The sequence below is a fragment of the Hippopotamus amphibius genome, chromosome 12 (assembly GCF_030028045.1).
Source record: "Hippopotamus amphibius kiboko isolate mHipAmp2 chromosome 12, mHipAmp2.hap2, whole genome shotgun sequence".
NCBI classification, from domain to species: Eukaryota; Metazoa; Chordata; class Mammalia; order Artiodactyla; family Hippopotamidae; genus Hippopotamus; species Hippopotamus amphibius.
Window position 1 is genome coordinate 5,352,353 of NC_080197.1, and position 22,451 is coordinate 5,374,803.

The window sequence follows — 22,451 nt, forward strand, 5'->3', positions numbered from 1 at the left end:
TGATACACAATTTGATGTCCATGCACATTGTGAAAGAATTTCTCCCGTCTAGTTAACTAGATTCAAATTCCTGAAATGCTAATCTGCGGTTAAAATACCTCAAGTTCAGAAGTCCTTTATGGGGTGAACACATAGAGACAATTTCACAGCAGGAAAGGCAGTGTATTCCTTTTATGACAGCGAATGCATTGAAATCGCATAATAAGACAAATCCCATGGCCGGATATATGCAATAATTTGGCCTATTGGAACTTATGTAATAGTTTCTTATTCTTTGACTGTTGTTTAAAGATGTTTTTGCAAAACTCAATAAAATGAAATTACTTAAAATCGCTTATCTTTGTTACATGTGAATGACGATTCTACAAAAAAGTCTTCTTTGCCTGGTGAGGATGTAGAAATTGGAACCCTCGTGCATTGTCGGTGGGCGCGTAAAATGGTGCAGATGCTATGGAAACAGTATAGTGGGTCCTCAAAAAGATTAAAAACAGAATTACCAGAGGATTCAGCAATCCAAGGATAGACCCAAAAGAATGGAAAGCAGGGTCTCAAAGAGATGGTTGTACACCTGTGTTCATGGAAGCGTTAGTCACAACAGCCCAAAGGTGGAAGTAGCTGCAATGTCCATGGATAGATGAATGTTTAAACAAAACGTGGTTCATCTATACAGTGGACTATCACTCAGCCTTAAAAAGGAAGGGAATAGGGAATTCCGGCACCTGCTCCAAATGCACGAACCTTGAGGATATTATGCTCAGTGAAATAAGCTCGCCACAAAAGGACAGATACTGTGTGATTCCACATATGTGAGGTTCCCAGAGGTGTCAGATTCATAGAGACAGAAAGTAGAATGCTGGTTGGCAGGGGCTGGGAGTTGTGTGTGGGTGGGTGGGGGGGAGTTACTGTCTAATGGGGACAGAGTTTCAGTTTGGGAAGACGAGAAGGGTTCCAGAGATTGGTTGCAAAGTGAATGTACTTAACACTACTGAACTGTACACTTAAAAATGGTTAAGATGCTAAACTCCATGTCATGTATTTTACTAAAATTTAATTTTTTTAACTTAAAAATAACAGATACTATAAGAAACATGTTTGAAAATATAAGCCCAGTTGGTATGGAGAAACCCCATCCAAAAAACATCAAAAACTCCCCAGAAACAGTCTTTCACAGGTAGTTTGCAGTGTTTTGCATGCATACCACCTGGATGAGCTCTTAGGTAGAATTAAGCTCAGAGGCTCGGCTTTGATTCCGTCGTGTGCCCAGATCCCCGTCACTGCCTGGATCGAAGGAGGAATTCCTGATGCCTTTGGCTTCTGGGACAGGAGCAGTGACACCAGTGTCCACAAGAGGGTGGTGATGCCTCTCTTTTCATACATGGAAACGCACTCCGGACCTTGGAGACGGATAAACACGGGTTACAACAAAGTCCTGGCTATTCATTCTATCACTTTCGTACCACACAGAAAGGTGAGTAAAAAGCTGTGTGTCTCCAACAGTCACAGGACGGTTTCTGGCCCTTGAGGTTGCTCAGTGAGAAGGGGCCTTTCCAGGACCTGGAAGAGAAGACACGCGTGGCCTTGGGGCCAGGATGCCGGGAGAGAGACTGCCTTCGGCACATGTCAGCTTAAAATAATCCTGCGATCCAGGAGGAAACCGTTCTGGAATGCACACCTCTTGCACAATTTAACGTCTCTGTTTTGGGGCAAGGGTGTTCAAATTACAACATTGTTTGACAACAGTTTTACTGTATAAAGGATGCTTTTTAAACACACCTGAGGCACAACGGTTGCCTCTATCGTTAGAAGTCAGTCACTGAAAGGGTGGGGACCACAAGGGGGTGAGTCCGGGTGGCACTCAAGCAGCTTATAAAGTTAAACAGCCTTGTGAAAACAGCAGGAGTTTCTTGTTTTCCAGGTATTACTTCCAGTATAAATATCACGCACTTGGCTAGCCATAGATAATCTTACTGAACAGCCCCTGGGAATGTGTCCTTAATGACGATCGGTCTTCAGCAGAAGTGTTATTTATACTTAAGCATGTTCAGTGAAAAGCCTTAGACCTTTGGCTTTTCAAACCGACTGTTTCTACATCTCCCCAACTTTTTAAAAATTTTATTTTATTTTTATTTATTTGCTGTGTTGGGTCTTTGTTACTGTACTTGGGCTTTCTGTAGTTGCAGAGAGCAGGGGCTACTCTTCATTGTGGTGTGTGGGCTTCGCAGTGTGGTGGCTTCTCTTGTCACAGAGCCCAGGCTCTAGGCATGCACAGGCTTCGGTAGTTGTGGAGCGTGGGCTCAATAGTTGTGGCTCGCAGGCTCTAGAGCACAGGCTTAGTAGCTGCGGTGCACAGGCTTAGTTACTCATTGGCATGTGGGATCTTCCAGGCCCAGGGCACGAACCTGTGTCCCCTGCATTGGCAGGTGGATTCTCAACCACTGCGCCACCAGGGAAGCCCTCCCCAATATTTTTATTGCAGTTTATTTTTTATTGAGGGTATCAGATAAAGCAGACTTTAAGGGGCAGCCTCGTTTGTAGTGCTACTTAAGTAGCTTTTGTATCATTTCCAAGGCATGACTGTGGTGATGAGCCTCATTTCTGTAAATTGTTGTCTTTTATAGCATACGCAATTTAGAATGTCAAAAGACAGGTATGCTTGTTTTTCTGAGCAGTTGCGGATGAGTACTATAGGGGATGCTCACCGTGCTTGTTGAGGCAAAAAATGCAGTAAAGGAAAAAAAAAGAGAAACCTCTTAATTGAGCCACAGTGGCTGGGAGCCAGCCACGGGAGGCCATATAAGAGGCTGCAAATAGCTCTCACGGTGGTGTATTCCTCTGGGAAGCAGCCAAATGACAGACGGCAGGTGATGTCATTTCCTGTTAATGACAGTTTGTTGACGAATCCAAAGGTCGCTGATTAAAAGACTCACCCTGATAATTATTATAATTCCATCCCAAGGCCTGAACTATCAGCTTCAGGAAAGTAATAACAGAAAACATGCACCAGACAATGGGTCACTTTAAACCCAGCAGCATCAGTCACTAACTTGATGGGAAAAGCTGTGCTTAACCTTTCTCGAGGTAGCCCTTTCACTTAACGGCCATTTGAAAACTTTAAATGAATTTGTTTGTGGAGAGAAGCCCATCTAGTATTTCAAAGCACGAGAACCGCTTTACCCCCCTAAAAATGCGAGTTAGATGCTTATAGCATTGAAATCATCAGTGACTACTAATGAAACAATTCTAAAAGGGATCTTAGGATTTTTCTACAACATAAAAATGTTTTGCAAGTTAAATAATTTGTCTTAAGCAGAAAAGAAAAGTTTCACTACACAGACACACCCAGGTTTGCTGCTAGGATAGAAGGATTTAAATACAGCTGCCCCAGGCATCAAAAATCAATTTCAAATAGAGTACAGGAACAGATATGCTTTTTCTGTCCTGGCCACAGAGTGTCATTAGCAAGCCTGATGCCAACTCCCTAAATAAAAAAGCTAATATTTGAAAACAGGAGTCTTTCGGAGGAGCTGGAGGAAGTTGAAATTTTATTAATGGATGTGCCCAACTTAGCAGTGAAATCCCTGGAACATTTTCTGCTGGGTTGAGCCCTGGAGACTGAAGTGTCACCTGGTGTGACAGTCTCCCTAGAAGTGGCCACAATTGCTGACCACTCTTTTTCAATTTTGTGCTCCTGGATTTTAGAATGTGATCGCAGAGCTGTTAATACTCAGTACCGTATGTGTGAACCCACTGGTTTTCCTCAGAAGCCCCAGCACGAAATGGACGTAATGTTTTCAGGACATGGGAAGAGCAGCTGCGTTCACAAGCTTCAGGGTGACCCTGGTGCCTTTGCTGGAGGAGGTGGGGGGTGGGGTGGGGTGTCTTCAGGGATGGACGGTGTGGCCGGAGCTGCTGGTCGGCAGTGAGGAGAGCAGGACCGCCCTGCCTGGACCAGAGCCAGAGTGTGGCATCGCCATGTGTGTCTGCAGGTGACAACCCAGTTTTCTGGGGGTGCTTCTGCTCCAGTGGCAGCCTGTCTATGCAGAGGGCCTGGGTCCTGGTCAGAGCAGTGTCTCCTGTTACTTGGGTGTGTCCTTCTTGCTGCACTGGTCACCTGGTCCCTAACTGGCCTAGGCCAGCGTGGGTGCCCTCCTGACGCATGGCTCTAGGTCCCCCCATACAACACCTCTGACTGTCACCTGATCCCTTCATGGGGGTGAGGGGGAACCCCAGCTCCTTCAAGGCCCTGGCCCGTGGAGGTTCAGAAATCTCTCTGGGCATTGGGACTGTCTGGGAGCTGGTGAATGGGACACCCCAGCCCAGGGAATTAGCAGCTCCGAGTGGCACTGGAGAATCAGCAGTTCCCACGGGAAGTCCTGTGGCAAAGCCAACTCTGCTCACCTGCCCTCCAGGCTGGGTTTCTTCCCTGTTTTCACCAGTGTTGGGAAAACTGAAGATGCTTTCAGTACCACGACCTAAGCATTTTACTCTGGGTGGTTCCACCCCAAAGAGCAACTCATCAGCTCTCTGGTGGCCTGTCAACTGGTTTTTGTCCCACAGGGAACAGAAGAAGACAAAGCCTCTGAAGCGACATGTGACCTGTGTTCTGGAATTTGCTGGGCCTCCTCCATGGTTTGGCACCGAGATCCCACACTCAGGTGGCCCGGGACAGCTGTGCCACGGTGGCAGCACATACCCCATGGGACGGGGAGGGAGCTGGCGGGAAGATTCGGGATCTACCGACCTTACTGGAGTCACTGTCAGGCTGACGGTGAACGTGTCATGTAGAGCATGAACATTGGAAAATGCATTTGTCTGACTCTGCAAACTTTGCATCCGTCCTGTGTCAGGGTAGGAGTCCACTTCGGATGACAAAGACCCATTTCAGAATAAGAACAGCTGGATCTTCTTAACCATTACTCTTACCATTGATTGCAACAGGTGGAATAATGTCAGGATGGATGGATGGATGTGTACAGATAGATACTTGCTCACATTTTTAAAAATTTAGTTTTTAAAAAATTTCATGAAGCATCAGAAGTTAGTCATGAGAACGTGGGGCTTTCAAATGTTGGCCAAATAGAAATTAGTTTACTAATCACAACTTTCTATCTAAGTGAAATGGATATTAGAATTCTTAGTGCTATTTTCCAACAATACATTTTTTTACATGTGTTTAATTTTTGAGGTATAATTTACATGGAGTAAAATTCCCCCTTTTAAGTGTACAATTCTGAGTTTTGACAAACGAATGGCCATGGAACCACCACCCCAAATCCCACTGTGCTCCCTTGTTGGTACCCTGCTCCCAGCCCCTAGCAACCACTGGTTTCTTTATGTCCCTATGGTTGTCATTTCCAGAATGTCGCTAGATGGAATCATATGTTTCCAGTCAGATACACTGTGTACTTGAGTCTGGCTTCTTTCATTTGATGTAATGACTTGGAGATTCAGCTTTGCTGTTTCCTGGATTATTTGTTCATTTCTTTCTATTGCGGGGTGACAGTCCACTGTGTGGCTGTTCCACAGTTTGCCTGTGCATTCACCAGGTCAAGAAGGTTTGAGTTGTTCCCACTTTGGGCGGATTATGAGTAAAGCTGTTATAAACACTTGTGTACAGGTTTTGTGCAAATGTATATTTTCATTTCTCTTGAGGTGAGATCTGTAGGTCATAAGGTAGATAGTGTTTGATAAGAAACTACCAAACCAGTTCCCAACGTGGACGCACCTGTATCCCCACCAGCCAGGTATGAGTGGTCGAGCTGCCTACATCCTCCCCATCACTTGGTGTTGTCGGGGGGTTGCTTTGTTTTGTTTTGTTTTGAGTTGTCCTGGTAGGTTGTAGTGATATCTCATTGTGGTTTTGGTTTGCTTTTCACTAATATCTAGTGAGCTTGAAAAGCTTTCCACGGGCTTACTTGCCATCGCCGTATCTTCTCTGATGAAATATCTGGTCGGATCTTTTAACCATTTTTTAAATTGGGTTGAGAGTTGTGTTGGCCAAAAAAGTTTGTTTGGTTAGTGAATACATTGTTCAATAAAATTCTCGATGAAAATGAAAAATTTCTTTTATTTTTACTTAAAACTGGACAGACTTTTTGCCCAACCCAATATTTATAGATTCTGGACAGAAGTTCTTTATCAAAGATATATTTTGCAAGTATTTTCTCTCACTCTGTCTTCTCTTTCCATTCTCTTAATAGTGTTTTTCAAAAAGAGAAGATTTAAAAAAATTTTTTCAATGATGTCTAATTTATCCTTTTTCTGTGATGAATCATTTTTTTAGTGTCTTGGCTAGGACATCTCTGCATAACGCAAAGTAACAAAGATTTTTCCTAGGTTTACTTCTAGAAGTTTCGTGATTTTGTTTTGTGTGAAAGTCAGGGATCCATTTTGCGTCAGATTTTGTTTATGATACAAGGTGCGGATCAAGGTTTCTTTTTTCACATGTGGCTGACCACTTGTTCCAGCACCGTTTGTTGAAAAAACTATCCTTTGTCCATTGAATTCCCTTTGCAGCTATGTTGAAAGTAAATTGGCCACACATGTGGGATCTATTTCTGGATTCCGTTCTGTTCTACTGATCCAGGCTTTCATCAGTACCACACTGTCTTGGTTACTGTAGCCTTATAGTAAGCATCGAAATTAGAAAATGTGAGTCCTCCAACGTTGTTCTTTTTTCCCAAAATTGTCTTGGTTATTCCAGATCTGTTGACTCTCTGTATAAATTACAAACCCACTTGTTGATTTGTACAAAAGATGTATAAATTTGTACATTTTTTTGGACAAAAGTACATTTTGGAGGGGATGAATTTACAGATCCATTTGGGAAGAATTTATCATTTTAGCAACATTGAGCCTTCCAATCCATGAACACAATATCTCTTCCCACTTATTTAGGTTTTTGATTTCGTTCATCATTGTTTTGTAGACTTCAGTGTACAGATCTTGCACAATTGTTGGAATTTATGCCGAGCTTTTCACGAGGTTTTTCTTCTTTTGGTACTATTGTAAATTGTACTGTCTTTAGAATTTCGATTTCCTATTGTTCATGGCTAGTATAGAGAAATACAGTTAAGTTTTGTATATTGACCTTGTATCCTGCAACCTTACTAAACTCACTTATTACAAGTTCTGGCAATTTTTTTGTAGATGCCTTGGTGTTACCTAAATAGACAACCATGCCATCTACAAATAGAGACACTTTTATTTTTTCCCTTCTACAATCTGTCTATGTTTTTATTTTCTTGCCATATTGCACTAGCTAGGGCCTCCAGTATGATGCTGAATAGTAGTAGTGAGCATGGACATCTTTGCCCAGTTCCCAATTTATGGGGAGAGCATTGAGCCTTTTGCCATACAGTAAGATGTTAGCTGTAGGTGTTTTGTAAATCCCCTTTATTGCACTGAGGACATTTCTTTCTATTACCAGTTTGGTGAGAATGAATCATGAATGAATATTCGATTCTGTCAAATGCTTTTTCTACATTAATTAAGATGATTATATGTTTCTTATATATCTGCCAATATTGTAGATTTTTCAATGTTGAATAGCCACGCATTCCAGGATAAACTTCACTTGGTCATGATGTATTATTCTTTTTGTATTTTGCTGGATTTGACGATAATATTTTGCTGAAGATTCTTTTATTTATGTACACTAGCAATACTGGGCTGTAGTTTTCTTTTCTTGTAATATCTTTGGTATTGGGAAGTGTTCTCTCATCTTCAGTTTTCCAGAAGAGTTTGTGTAGAATTAGTATTTACCAGTGAAACCACCTGATCTGGTGGTATTTACCAGTGAAACCACCTGATCTGGAGTCTACTCCGCTTTAACTGTGGATTCCATGTCTTTAATAGCTATGGGATTATTGAGGTTAACTATTCCTTCTTGAGTGAGCTTTGGTTGTCCGTGTCTTTCAGGCATTTGTCCATTTCACCTAAGGTGTCAAATTTTCAGATATAAAGTTATGTGTAACATTCCTTTACCATCCTGTTCATGTCTGTGGAGTCTATAGCAATCTTTTCTTTCATTCCTAATTACTGCTAAGTTTTGTCTTCTCTTTGTCATGGTCAGTCTGGCTAGAGGTTTATCAATGTTGCTGGTCTTTTCAAATAGCCAGCTTTTTGTTTTGTTAATTTTCTCTCCCATTTTTCCTGATTTTAATTTCATTGATTACTGTTCTTATCTTTATAATTTCATTCCTTCAGGTAAAATTTGCCATTCTTTTTCTAGTTTCTTAAGGTAGAAGCTTGGATAATTCATTTGAGATGTTTCTTATTTTCTAACATAAGCACTTGATGTTATAAAATTCCCTCCCAGCACTGCTTTAGTTGCAGTTTACAAATCTTGATATGTTGTATTTTTATTTTTAGTCAGTTCAGAATGTTTTCTACTTTCCCTTGAGATTTCCACTTTGACCCATGGGTTATTTAGAAGTGCATTTAATTTTTAAATATTTGGGAATTTTCCAGATACCTTTCTGCTTGTGAATTCTAGATTTATTACATTACGGTCAAAGAATGAACTTTGTATGATATCATTTCTCTTGAATTTGTTAGGGTTTGTTTGGTTGGCCCAGAATATGGTCTATCTTGGTGACTGTTGCATATGCACTTGAGAAGAGAGTGTATCCTGTTGTTGACTGGCATGTTCTAAAATGTCACTTAGGTCACATGGTAGATAATGCCCTCCAGGTCTTTTATATCCTTACTGATTTTGTGTCTGTTTTTTCAATAACTTAGAGAAGAGTGTTGAGGTCTTCAACTGTCATTGGGGATTTATCTGTTTATCCTTTCAGTGTTGGTTTCACAGATTTTGAAAAGACACCCTTGCCTCAACTTGGGACCTCGTGTTATTAAATGCTGTGCCCATCCCTTGCTAAAACCATCTTGCAGAGTTGCAAGTTGTTAAGAAATGAGTGCTCAGGACAAAGGCCTTGAACATTAGGGCCACTGGGAGGGGCAGTCTCCCTTACACTGCCCACAGCAGAGCATCTGGGCTCAGCTACCAGCAGGGCCTCTTGGTCATCCAGGTGTCAGAGACAACTGTACAAGAAGGGCTGATTCCAAGGTGGGGCAGGGGATCTGCGATCAGGACCCTAGCCCACCACCAGGTGACCTTGGACCCCGGTTTCCTCAAGTCAGTCGACACTCACTTGCTAGATGCTGGGGAAACCAAGAGCTCAAGTGTGGTTCTTGCCCCGAGGATACTTATCATCTCTCCTTCCTGTTACTTGGGGTCCCTGAAGACCAGACAGGGTTCTGCATGTGTGACCAGGCCTCCTTTCAGCACCATGCTGGTAAATGTTTAACCACAGATTGGGGTGGGGAGCCCTATTTGCAGCGTTTGCCAGTTTCCATGGTGTGAAAATCCCAACCATGGTGGCTTTTAAGCTACCAGCGTGACTCACTGTGTGTGGAGCGGGGAGACACACAGGTACACACTGTCCTACAGCATCTCCACTGTATAGAGACAACAGAGATAAGTAACCCCAAGGGTGCAGATAATAGAAAAGTGTGGTGAAACAATTAGGGAGAGATAAGCGCCTAGTATTGATTACCTTTGTTTTTAATAGAACTCGTTTAATGATGTTTATGTAATCTGATTTTAATGCTGGTCACTTTTGATAGCTGATATGCAAAATTCCTGATAATTCAGTCATTGGCTTGTGTGGAATCATCGGGGTGCTGTCTCCTTTGCTTGCAGAGACCTAATCACAGCTCAGATGAGCCTCAGACAAGCTCGGCGGACGGGAATGAATCAGTTTGTGTGACAGATTCCATAGCAGCTCTTAAGCAGGGGGTCGTGGGTTCTCTGTTTTTAACAATGTTTGCAGTAAACTCTCTGCTAGCTGTGAGACCTAGTGCTGAAGAACCAGGGCCATGCAGTGCTCCGATTGGACAGCCTTGGCCACGCCCCTCCCTGGAACTGGGGGTGGAGTCAGCACCCAGTGGACCAAAACGGGGAGCAATAGTGTCCTGGGCACATCTGAGAGAGCATTAGGGACTGGGGAGTGGATGTCCAGTAGTCAGAAACAGTGAGGGTCCATCACACAGAGCCTCAGAGGCCCTGGGCTGACTGTTGCATCCCACATGAGCATTCGGCTTGTGGCTTTTCAATCTTGGGCTATATTTAAATTTTTTTGGTGCTCAAGGTTTTCAAATTTCGGAAGCTATCCGTACCTGTTTTAACAGGAAATATAAAGCTTTACTTATATAAACATAAAGGACAGAGTCACTCATCTCCCCAGTTTCTAAGTCCACCCCTTAATCTGCCCTGCACACCCCCATGTCCATTGGTAGCAGCCTGCCCCATGCCCCTCTCAGGCTGTGCACATGGGGGTTGTTTTGTTTTTGCAGAAGTAGACCAGGACCACACATGTGATTCTGCAACTTGCTTTCTCTCACTGCAAAATAAATCTTGGGCTTCTCACCAGTCAGCAGACAGAGCCTGGCAAACGTTAAGGTGGGCTCTAGCTGGACAGGCGGCGGGGCAGGGCCTGTTCATTCATTGCTCCTACCCAGGACGTGGAAGTGCAAAGACCTCTTGCAATTTCTAAATTTGGTCAGAGTGTATGAGGCTGTGCAGGGTGCCTGTGTGCTAAAAATACCAGCCCGGGTCTGGGGCGGAGGCCGCACATTCAGAGCACACAAGGTGGGGAAGCCCACGGTGGCAGCCCATCTGGAGTCTCTGGCAAAGCATCTCAGGCTTCTGCAAAGAGCCTTGGCCTCTCTACACTGATGCCCACGCTCCAGGCCACCGTGGTGCCCGTCCCCAGGTGACCAGGGTATGGATTCTAGGAGCCGCCCCCAGTTGAGTCACCATCACCCTATTGGTGGTGTTAACCCGTCATTTGATACCATCTCAGGGTCTGGACCATATCTGGGTATCATTGCACAGATACTTATTTTCAACTCACTTAAAAAAAAATCAAAACATTTATTTTTACATAAAACTTCACAACTACGATAAATGGAAAACCAGTATTGCTTGTTATAAACATGATATGCAGATAAGTAGATCTTATACAGCACGATAACACATAATGTTGTTGTTAACATTGCTGTGCATTTGCTCTGTGCCAGGCTCTGTTCTAACCTAAAATATGAACGCAATCGTGACAACAGCTCCCTGAGAGAGGGGCAGTGTTGCCCCCTGTCCCCTCATCTTGCAGATGAGAAAAGCAGGCTCACCACAGCTAGAGAAAGCCCACATACAGCAACGAAGACCCAACTCAGCCAATGATAAATAAATAAATAAAAAGAAGAGGAGCTGGGCGAAATGAGGGAAGAGGAAAGGGGAACATGGCGATTCGGGTGCATTAAAAAGATGAATTCGAGTTAGTTTCATGTCCTCACTGGAGACCCCTACTGTGAACAGACTGAAAGAGGACGTTAATGTCAGTTTCCTCATCTGTAAAATGGGAATAATGGTACCAGCCTCACTCATCTGTGAGGATGAACGTATCACACAGTCTGTAAAGCATTCTGGCACTTCCTGCCACAGGGTAAATGTTCAAAATGTCACTAATAATAATGATGGTAATTATTACTATTTCTAGCAAGTGATAGTGTTTTCCATTTATCAAAGCAGTGTTGAAAAGTTCTTTTCAAATATTTTTGATTAAAAAAAATGAGTTTAAAAGTGGCATGCTTTTCACCTGAAATTAACACAATATTATAAATCAACTATAATTTAAAAAAATAAAATGAAAGTGGCCCTCTTGCCGTGAGTTGAAGTTAATATCTTCATGACTATGTTTGCCTTCATTTGCACACATCCAGCAATTTTACAAGCACACAGAAAAACTAACCTGTAACTTGCCCTTGTCCTTTTTGTCTTCCCGGGGCTTTATTTAGAAAGAAGTGGAACTCCAACCCCATTCTTTCAAACTAATAGCCATTCATTTACTTGATGGGGGATTTAAATTCCTTTCCAAATGGCACAAGCAACCTAATAGTGAACAGTATTTCTAAGTTGCACAGCTCATAGCGTGGGGCTCCCAAAATCTGCCTTAGACGGCAACACATCTATCTTTCATGACTCAAGTTTCTCTTTGCAAAGCCATATGGTTTTGCAAGGACATCTATCAGAGTAGCCAATAGAAACCGAGTTTTTCCTCATCTGTCCCACTTCCAAATGTGCTCAGCCGGTGTCTGTGAGGATGGTGGTATTTTGGGGGGAAATTAAAAATCTGGAAGTGCTGTTTAATCATATGACAGAAGAGAGAGCATAGGCTCTGAGTAAGACCAGCCTGGCCTCGGATTCCAGCTGCCACCTCCCATTTGTAAGGGATGCAGAGCTAGTTACTGCCTCTGAGCTTCATCTCCTCATCTGAGAGATGGGTTACTCAACCTCTCTGTGCCTCAGTTTCCCTCTCTGTAGGACAGGCCACCTCTTGGACTCCTGAGATCGTGAAATGAGACAACACGGGGAAGTGTGTTTGGCACAGACCTGGTGCTTCGTGCCAAGCAAGTGTTTTCTATTATTGTTATTATTTTAATAATGTCTATAGGCTGGGGACAACTCATGTGGCTGCAAGGGGGGTTGAGGGTGACATGGGGTGGTGCTGGACGGCCTCTGCCCTTTCGAAGCAACTCTGGAATTTTGGAGGGCACCACAAATAGGCATCCACCGCGCTGAGAGGAGTGTTGAAATCTGAGGTCAAAGCCATCTCAGATGGACTGTAAAAGGCAGAGCCCAAAGCAAGGAAGATGGAGGTTGCTGCTTTTTAGAACTTTTATTCACAGGAAATGCAAGCCTGGGAGACAACAGTGCCCCCTCTTCCCTGCCCCCACTCTCCAGCCCTGGCCACCGCTCACACACGTGCCCAAATGAAGCCCACGGCTTACGCAGGGTGCCCACCGGGCCCACCGCTGGAGTGTGAGCTCAGAGCCTTAAGCGCTGCCCCCCTAACAGTACTAATAGTGATCGGGAGCCTCTGGGTGATGGGCTAGTCCTAGTTCAAGGGGTTTACACTGATTATCTCATGTCATCTTCACAACCACCCCTTGGGAAAGATGCCATCATTATTCCCCTTTTGCAATGTGGAAAGCAAAGTTCAGAGAAGTTAAGAAACATGCCCCAGGCCACACAGCTCAAAGATGGAGCCAGGATTCAAACCTGGGCAGGGAGACCCCACGAGGCTCTAGGGAGGATCCAGTTGCTGGCCTTTCCCAGCGTCCGGAGGCTGCCCACAGCCACTGGCTCATGGCCTCTTCCACCTTCAAAGCCGGGAAAGACTCGTCTTATTTTTCTCCCTCTGACTCTCCTGTCTCTGTCTCCCACATTTAAAGGACCTTGTGATGACTTTGGGCCCCCTGGATAATCCAGGACACTCTCCCTATTTTAAAGTCAGCTGATTAGCAACACTAATTCCATCTGCAGCTTTAGTTTTCCTGCCACATAAGGGGACGTCACAGGTTATAGGGATAAGGATGGGGACATGTTTGGGGGGCCGTTATTCTGCCTACCATAGCGACCCTGAGTAAACAGCTTCACCTCCTGAATCTCTTTCCTCCTCTCTAAAAGGAGCAATAATGTCTAACCCCCACAGATACTGCAGTGAAGAAAAATGGTGATAGACATGAAGCCAAGACCTCACACTGGCCACCTACAGGCTACATCCAAACAATGGACACGATTACTCCCTCCCCTGCTTAATTTGAATTAATTGCTGGTGTTTTTAAACGAGCTAATCGCTCACTAAAATTCAGAGTTCCTGTTTCTCTTGACTCACCAGAACCGCTCGCCCACTGGGCCTGCTTCCCAGGACACTGACCACCATCCGCACTGAGTCTGGCTGTCCACAAGTCTGCTTCCTGGCGCAGACACCTGAGGAGCTACCGGGACCCTTCCGGAAGCTTCCAGCACTCAGGCAATCCCGCACACTGGCTAGGTGGGCTCCTCAGATCAATGCCTGGTGAATGAGCTTCCTTGTCTTCTATTCTCACACTCCCTGGACCCCTCCCGGCTGCGCTCTGACTGTGGTCCTCTCTGCTCTCCGTTCCAGAGATGGGACACCTCCGCGCTGCTCCTTCATTTCTTTGAGGAGGTACCGGCATCCCAACATCCTGGTGACTCAGATGCAAGATCAGACTACGTTTTCATTACTCATGATGAGAAGGAAGCAAACCATTTATTCAATGTACTCATTGTGTTCCCAGATATTTACAAAGCACCTAGTGTTTGCAGGACACTAAGTGCTGGGAGAAAACACAGGGAGACCCTCGCCCTTGGCAGACCTTACCGTCCAAGAAGTAAAGAAAGAAGTAAAATGCCTGGTGGGCAGAGGGAGGTCTGTGCTACAGAGAAAAATACAGCAAGGGTGGGGATAGGGAATGCTAGGAAGGGAAGGAGGGATGTAGTATGTTTTTTCAAAAGATGGTCCCAGAACTTGACATTTGAATAAAGAGGGAGTGAGTCATGCGAGAGGGGGATGCCAGGCAGGGGAAACAGCACGTGCAAAGGTCCTGGATTGGGAGCAGCAATGCCCACGATGCCCTCATCACAACAACACTCTGAGGTTGGTAGAATGGCCACCCTGACTTTACAGACAAAGAGGCTTAATGGGATTCTAAGCCAGGATTCCAACTTGGGCTCTCCAGGTTTCATTTGGTCTCTGCTGAAGGCTGATTGTCCCCCTCCTGCAAGTTAATAAGCATCATCACTATAACCCCCGGTCCCTGCCAGAGAGGGAGACGGGAAGGGGAGAGAGAGAGGGAGAAAGAGACACACAGAGAGACAGAGACAGGGAGAGACAGAGAGGAGGAGAGAAGAAGCAGAGCAGGAGGGAAAGCCCTCAGCATCTCTCTCCACCACCCCAAGGGATGCGGGCTCCTCTCCTGCCCTTGATGCAGGGTCCCTAACTCAGCCCCTTGGAAGGACCCAGTGGCCGCAGCCTCCCCTTCCAGAGCAGGTGGCAGGAATGGCACCCTGGCCTGGGGAGGTTGACAGCTCCTTTGCATATGCAAAGAGGCTCCGTGTCCAGAGGGGAGGCCAGGCCAGGGTCTGGCAGATGCTGGGGGGCTGGTTCAGGGACCTGCAGCCCCCACTCCGCTCCCACTGATTGCCCTCCTCAAGCTGTTTGTCCTCACACTCAGCCTGGCGCTGACAAGGCTTGACCTTGAAGCCAGGCCTGCCCTACTAAACAATCACGCTATGTCGCTCTGAAGAACCTCATCTAAGGAGCGAAGAAAGGAGGGAGAGAGAGCAGGGGAAGGAAACAAAGAAAAGGGAAGGAAGATTGTGGGTGCAGGACTGCCTTGCAATGGTGGGAGAGCAAGGCGACATCGAAACAGCCTGAGCAGCCTGAACAGCGAGCAGGAGGGATGCTGAGCTGAGGATGCCACCTGGGGGTGGGCTCGCCTACTCCAGCCCTGGGCTCGCCTACCCCAGCCCTGGGCTCAACCCTCCACGGCAGCAGCCCCGCATCCACGCAACCACCTGTGAGGTAGGTCACCTCGCCCATTTCACAGATGGGGAAACTGAGGCTCACCAGTGGGAGAACGAAGACGGAGAACCCAGGACATGGATACCAATGCTGAGACCCCCTCAGGAAACAGCCACGGCCCACGTGTGCATCTCGGGACAGGGACAGCAGAGGACCGGGCAGCCACTTTGACAAGACCCGTTCTTCATCCTGGTGCTCTGAGGCCACTCAGCAGAGGCAGGTCCACCTCTGGTGGTGCCACAGGAAGGGAATATGCCGCATCACAGGCAGCTGAGCCGGTGGGGGGTGGGGTTACAGCGCCCCCCCTTTATAAAAATGTCCTTAAATTTGCTTTTAATATTTTTTTAACAGAGAAAAAGAGAGACTTTGAGAAACTGAGTTAATTTGAAGGGTGAGTTGTTTAAACAGAAGGGAGAACTTTTCAGCTGGGATGCGATAGGATTTCTAAAGGCACCTCACACCTGAGCTGCGAACCTCGGTGCAGCCAGCGTTCTCGCGGGGAAAATGAGAGGTTCAGCGGCAACCCCTCCCCCCACCCCCACCCTGCCAACAGGACCAAGTCAACCCAGGGCCAGAATTCAAATGCCTTCTGGGCAGGCCAGTAGGGAGAGGCAGGAACTGCATTTTCACGTGAACATTCCCATGGTTCTCATGTACTGGGCGCTAATTTGCAATTTTTAGAAACATTCCCATTTGCTGGAAAATGCCTGAAGCTGGATTTGCGTGTGGGCCTCCGTCTCCCCTCTCAGCTGCTCTGGGCTCCCTCTTGGTCCTCCTCAGAACAGTGTGTCTCTCCGAGGCTTTCCAGGGCCCAGAATAGCTAGGAGCAGGCTATTTTTACAGGATTGATAGCACAGGTCTGCGGAGCTGCGGGGCCGGGCTGGTGCTGGGCTTGGAGTCCTTATCGGCCTTTATTATCCAGCTCTGAGCTGCTGGACTCGGGGTGCCTGGAGGCATTTAAGAAGCCCAGGGATGTTCCCACTGGCGACGTCTGCTGAGAGTGCAGGCAGCCCATGGAAGCTAGGAGGTATAAATATGACATCGATGTAGGTGGTAGCCCGGCCGGCAGGCTGTGCGGAAGCCGGTTCCTGCTCCACAAACCCCTCCATCTCTTCCTCGGCCAGAGCCCCAGGGGCCCATTTCCCTAACATTTGCCTGGCAGTTGCCTGGGTCCACAGTCAAAGTGCATGCAAATCCAAGTTCTGTGCCCCAACCTTAAGTCTTGATGGACACCGTTCCCAGGAGAGCCTGACCCAAGATGCCCAGGGAGAGAGGGAGCAGATGTCCTTTCAGTCCCCCAAGTCCACACTAAGCACCTACTACGTGCAGGCAATGTGCTAGGGGCTGGGTACCAGACGGAACGGCCAGCCCGGCTCCTGTGGGGCCTCCAGTCAACAGGGAGACAGCTGGACAGATCAACCAGACGCCTCGTATGATAACTGGGGATGGATGTGCAGCGTGGGGGTGATCCTTAAAGCAGGATTGTGTGAGCGTGCTCTCAGCAGCTTTACTTATCAGAGCCCCAAACTAGAAATAATCCAAATGCCCATCAACAGGGGGTGGAGACAAAAAGGGCGGTGTATCTGATGCTGGGATATTCCCGATCGCTGAGGAAGATGCGGCACCAGCCACAGGGACGCACATCCTTGTGAGAAGGAGGCCAGACCAGGAGAACCCCTGTGTGCTTCCGTGCTTAGCTCACTGGAAGGCAGGCAGGGTCCATGTGTGAGCTGAAAGTAAGGACAACGGTAACCCCGGGGTGGGACAGTGGGGACCAGAGGGCCACGAGGAAGCTTCGGGGGTCACGTTCTCTTTCCAGACCTCGGTGCCGGTTCCCTGTGTGTGTTCCCTTTGTGAAGATGCGTGCATCTGGTCGATGAAGATGTGTGCCCTTTTCGGTTTGTATGTTTTACGCCTCAATATGTTTTACATAAAATAATAAAGGAGGGGAGGGGAGAGAGGAGGGAGGTCCAGGAAGTAGGGTTGCAGGTAAAATACAGGACGCCCAGTTAAATTTAAATTTCAGAGAAACAAGGCATCATTTTTGAGCAGAAGTATGTCCTGAATATTGCTGGATCGGCCAGGCGTGTTACTGGAAACCACAGTCCCAGGAACCGGGCTCCCTCTGTCACCTCTCAGGGCCTCCGGGTGGAGGTTTGTATATAGCACATCTGCTCCCCAGATGAGCTGCGTTGGGGTGTTGCCCCAGCCATGAACCCCAGGGCTCTGGGGACCCACCATGGCAGCTCAGCTCTGCACCGGGACCTAGAACTTGGGGTCAGGGAGTGGAAAACACCAGCAAGCCCCCCCACAAGGACCTCTCTGTGTCCAAGTGAAAACACAAAAAGGAATAACGTCAGAGCTGGACCCTTTGGCGTCTAATGGGTAACGGCTGAGATACCGTTCCCGAGTGCTCAGCAAACACGACGCGCCTCTGGTTTGACCAGCGGCAGCACTGACTGAAAGCAGACTGTGTGCCCGCACACGCACGTGTCATTCCAGCACTTAACCCAGGGGAGACGCTCTGTAAAAAGTCTGTTGTCAGAATAAGCGCTCGCATTGCTACAGTAACCCTCCTGGGGCGGCGGGGAGGCTGTCACGGCCCCCACCTACCTCTTCTGTGGTGGCTTTGGAACCCTCCCCTCCTTAAGCCTCAGTTTCCTTCTCTGCAAGACGGAGATAATGACAGCGGCCGGCTCACGAGGCAGGGTTTCTCGGCCTCGGCATCACAGCTGCTTGGGCTCGATCACGCTGCGCCGTGGGGGCTGTCCTGCATGGGGTGGGCGCGAGGCTTAGCGGCACCTACTCACAAGATGCCAGCAGCAGCCCCGCCCAGCTGTGACCACCGAAACGTCTCCAGACATCACCACGTGTCTTCTGGGGGACAAAATCACGGGCTGAAAGCTGCTGGGTTATTATGACAATGAATGAGATTGTGTCTACGGAGGACATGGCAGAACCCCCAGCACTTGACGCTCCCTGCGCAACGGAAGAGCCAGAAAGTGCCAGGGCGAGGACCTGAACTCAGGTGTGTCTGACTGCAAAGCCTGACTATGCCCACAGACGCCCCGGGGTCTTGCTGGGCGCAGACCTGATGCAGCAGGTCTGGGGGGGGCCCGAGACGCAGCCCTTGTGTGAAGTGCGTGAACCCTCGCCCTCGACAGCTGCCCTGGCTGCCCGTGGCCTTGAGGTGCTCACGGTCCAGGGACGGAGATAAAAGGGATACACACACACCACAGGATCTGCTGTACTCATTCTTGCACCTTTTCCGCCTGCTGGAAAGTTTACATAATAAAAACTGGGTGGTGGTGGGGAGGCAGCACATTCAGTTTGAAGCCTTCAATTTGAACATTCAAATTGGTCAGCTCCGGCCCCCAGCCAACATCTGTTTGTGTAAATCATGTTCATTGGCACCAGGGCTGGGTTTAGGGCCAGGCCAGTGAGGCAGGATGGTGCTGGCACAGGGCTGCAGCCGGTCTGTGATAAACGTTTCATATTTTGCACCTTGTGGATTTGGGGGGCACTGGTTGTAATTTTTTTTTTTAAATCTAGCATTGTATTTATCTTGATGACAGTGCTTTCCGTGCGCAGGGCCACGCCTCACCCTGGCCTCAGTCCTGCTGCAAGGGTTTCAGCAGGGCTCCCTGCCCCAGGATGGAAGCAACAGGGGCTCAGACTTGACATTGCCCTGTGTCTACACCCCATTTCTGCCCCCTGCTTCCTGTGTGGCTTTGGGCAGTGGCCTGAGCTGTGGGGCCTCAGTTTCCCCACTGTGAAATGGGGCCAGTAAGGTTCACACCCTCCAGCCTCCACTGCAGGAATTAAATGAGATAATATAGGCAGAAGCTTTTTGGAGAGCTGAAAAATGCTCATCATGGTCAGCTAGAAAGCAGAGTCAAGTTCACATCCACAGCATGGAGGCCAAGAAGACCCAGGGAAACCTTTGAGGGGCTGAGCGGGGTCATCACAAGTGACTCTCGAAGCAGGTCTGGAGGAATAAGGAAAGGCTCAGACAATCGAGAAAGGCATTCGGGTGAAGCAGCCCTCAGAGGGCGAGCTTAGAGGAAGGAGTCCTCCCGGCAGGCAGGACGCAGGCTCCCACAGGTAGCGGGGGAGCCAGAGCTCAGTGTGTCCGCACATGGGCCGCAGGGGTCCTTCTCTCTGTGACCAGGATGGGGGGCACGTCCCAGTCCAGCGTGGGTCACAGCGGAGAGCAGTCACCACGCCAGCAGCAAACACCCCACATGCCAGAGCCCCAGCAAGCAGGGAAGGACTTTGCCACGGACACCACGTGCCTTTTCGGAGTTGAGGACGCGTGCTTCCGATGGTCCGGGTCTGGAGGGAGGGAGAGACAGACCAGGGAGGCCTGGATGCAGGAAACCAAACTGAAAATAGAAACCAGAGGATTTGGCAATGGGCACTGGGAGACAAAGAGCCGGTGGGGGCCAACCGTGGAAATTTCAGCTTCAGACACGTTGAGTTTCGAGAACCACAGGGAGATGGAGACAGGCCTGACAAGTTGTTCTCTGGGTTGAAAGCAGCAGATTCCTGCTGGGGGCCTGGTCTGGGTGATTATTCCCCAGACTTCCCCAGAGGTGGCCCCAGGAGGCACCCCCTTAAGTCACACAGGGCTGGCGCATCTTAAGAGGCACGGACTTGGGATGCCTTCCCTCTGCGTCCACAGCGCTGGGTTGCACAAGCCCAGGGGCACCAGCACAGGGTGTCCTTAGAACATCAGCTTCAGTGCCTCCATCTGTGCCCTCAGCACCGATACCATCCCCTTTGCGGCTGAACAGAGTAAGGCTCAGAGAGATGGTGTAGCTTGCACTCTGTCCAACAGCTAATACAGGTGGAGAGGGATTCACGGCCAGCTGCATCCCGTTCCAGAACAAACGCCTCTGCCCCACTGCTCTCCCCTGAGGACTCACTTGTATCCAGATCCCCTCAGTATATGCTAAATGTTCTCCCGTACCCTCCAGTTTCTCTGCCTGTGAGAGCTGAAGGCTGTCCTTAGGGAAGTCCTCGGGACTTAGGGTTTCTTGGAATTGGAAGAAATCGCTTCCCCCAGGACAACACACCTGAGCCTTCTGCCCATCCATCCACCTGGGCCTGTGGGGGAGGTGCAGCCTCCAGGAAGTCAGCCTGCTGGCGTGTTGTGCTAAGGTCTGATTTCAGCAAGAAAACTGGCCAAGTCAGACTGCAGGATGTCAGAGAAGGTTCCTAAAACTCCTGCAGCGAGAGAGGTAGAGAGGCGGGCCTTCCCCCTCCGGGGAGTGGCGCAGGAAGGCGTGGGGGAGGGGACGCCCACAAACGCAAGACTTTCACTCTCAGGCCTCTGCAGCCACGGGGAAACCACACAGAGCCTAACGGAGACAGGGATGTGAGCTCCCGTCGAATGACAAGGTGGAAGGTTCATTACCGTCACACCCATTTACGGCGTCTGCATTCATTTCCCCGTGTCTGATGCGACAATGCACCACGAACCCGGGGGCTAAAAACAACACAAATTTCTTCTCTCACAGTTCTGGAGGCTGGAGTCCAACGTCAAGTTGTTGACAGAGCCTCTCTCCCTCTGCAGGCTCTCGGGGAGGATCCTCTCCTGGTGGCCCCAGGGGTCCTGGGCTTGTGGCCGCATGAATCCCGTCTCTGCCTCCACTATCACACGGCTTCTCCCTGTGTGTCCCCTTCTCTTCTCTTCTCTCTCTTCTCTTCTCTTCTCCTCTTCTCTTCTCTTCTCTTCTTCCCTTCCTTTCCCTTCCCTTCCCTTCTCCTCTCCCCTCCCCTCCCCTCCCTTCCCCTTCTCTCCTCTCCTCTCCTCTCAAGGACATTTGTCATTGGACTTGGGGCCCACCCTGATCCAGGATGACTTCATTTTGAGATCCTTAACTTGATTACATCTGCAAAGACCCTTTTCCCAATAAGGTCACATTCACAGGCTCCAAGGCGGACGTAACTTGGCGGGGGGCACAACTTTGGGGCCTACCCACCCTCGACCTGCTAGTGCGAGCTTGCCACGTGCCGGGTGCCGAGCAGGCAAGCGAGGGCTCCCCGAGCACAATCGCGTTTGCACGCGCTGTTTTGTATGTGAAAATACAAGCTTCTGACGGAAGTTGAGTTGGCCGCGAAGCTACACACGTAGCAGCCAAAGGCATCGCCTGGGATTTCCTCCATCACGAGTAAGAGGGCGAGAGGGAGTGAGCTTGCAAACGGCACATCCACTACCGTTTTGAGACGTTCTACATGGGAGGGAAATGTTGCACAAGTCACACACACACACGCACACCTGCACACATTCAAGTTAGCCGAGCACCTGGTCCTCTTACGGATGGGGAAACCGAGGCTGCGATGGCTGCAGGGAGGAGGACCAGCAGGCAGAGCTTAGAGGGACAGCCTCTGTGTCCAGGTGAGATCAGCTGACCCCTGGGGGCATCTCAACCTGCCTTGAGCCTGGTCTCAAAAGGACATCCTCAAACACCTCCCAAAACTTTGGTTGAGAGGCATGAAGAGAAAATCCACGCCTGCAGACTTTTTCCTCACATGCCTGGGCTGAAGCTGCTGTCCGAGCAGATCCAGGCCTGCTTCTCCGAGCAGAGCAGCAGCGGGTAGTCCACAGACGGTGTCTGTTTGCACTCCTGGAATAAGCTTATCTTGCAGAGATTAAATCCCCGCTCAGCGCTGAATTAAGGTTTGATGAAAGATATTTCTTAATGCCTTGCTGGCCTTCCAGAGCCTGTGGGAAACAAAATCTTCAAACTTCCTTCCCACGAGCCCATACCCTCCGCAAATCAAACAGCCACTTCATCCAAGGCAGGGTGCACCAGAAGCAGCCAGAGGAGAACACAAGTTTCATTCTGGTGGGAGGTTTGGCATCTTCACCGCCAGGATTAAAATTCTGGCCCTGTTTCAGACTGAGGAGCGAAGGCTATTTTCATTCATTCATTCATCCATTTATTCATCCAACAAGTATTTATTGAGGGCCTACTTAGCCCTGGGGCCCAT

At 48.3% G+C, this 22,451-nt stretch overlaps 1 protein-coding gene across 8 annotated transcripts in view; it reads right to left on the minus strand.

Moving 5' to 3' along the window:
- The window catches only part of RBM38 (RNA binding motif protein 38), a 95,844-nt gene that overhangs the window by 15,941 nt on the left and 57,452 nt on the right, over positions 1–22,451 (minus strand). For 2 of the 8 annotated variants that reach the window (XR_009048469.1, XR_009048468.1), the window contains exon 4: positions 1,202–1,394. The exons of 4 other annotated variants lie outside the window; for them this stretch is intronic. Coding sequence is in view for 1 of the 4 variants with exons in the window: in XM_057703059.1 (XP_057559042.1) it covers positions 1,370–1,394 (25 nt within the window). In the remaining 3 variants the exon portion in view is untranslated. Of the gene's footprint in view, positions 1–1,110; positions 1,395–22,451 lie in introns of those variants that run through there. 2 more of the 8 variants (XR_009048470.1, XM_057703059.1) reach the window with 2 other exon arrangements.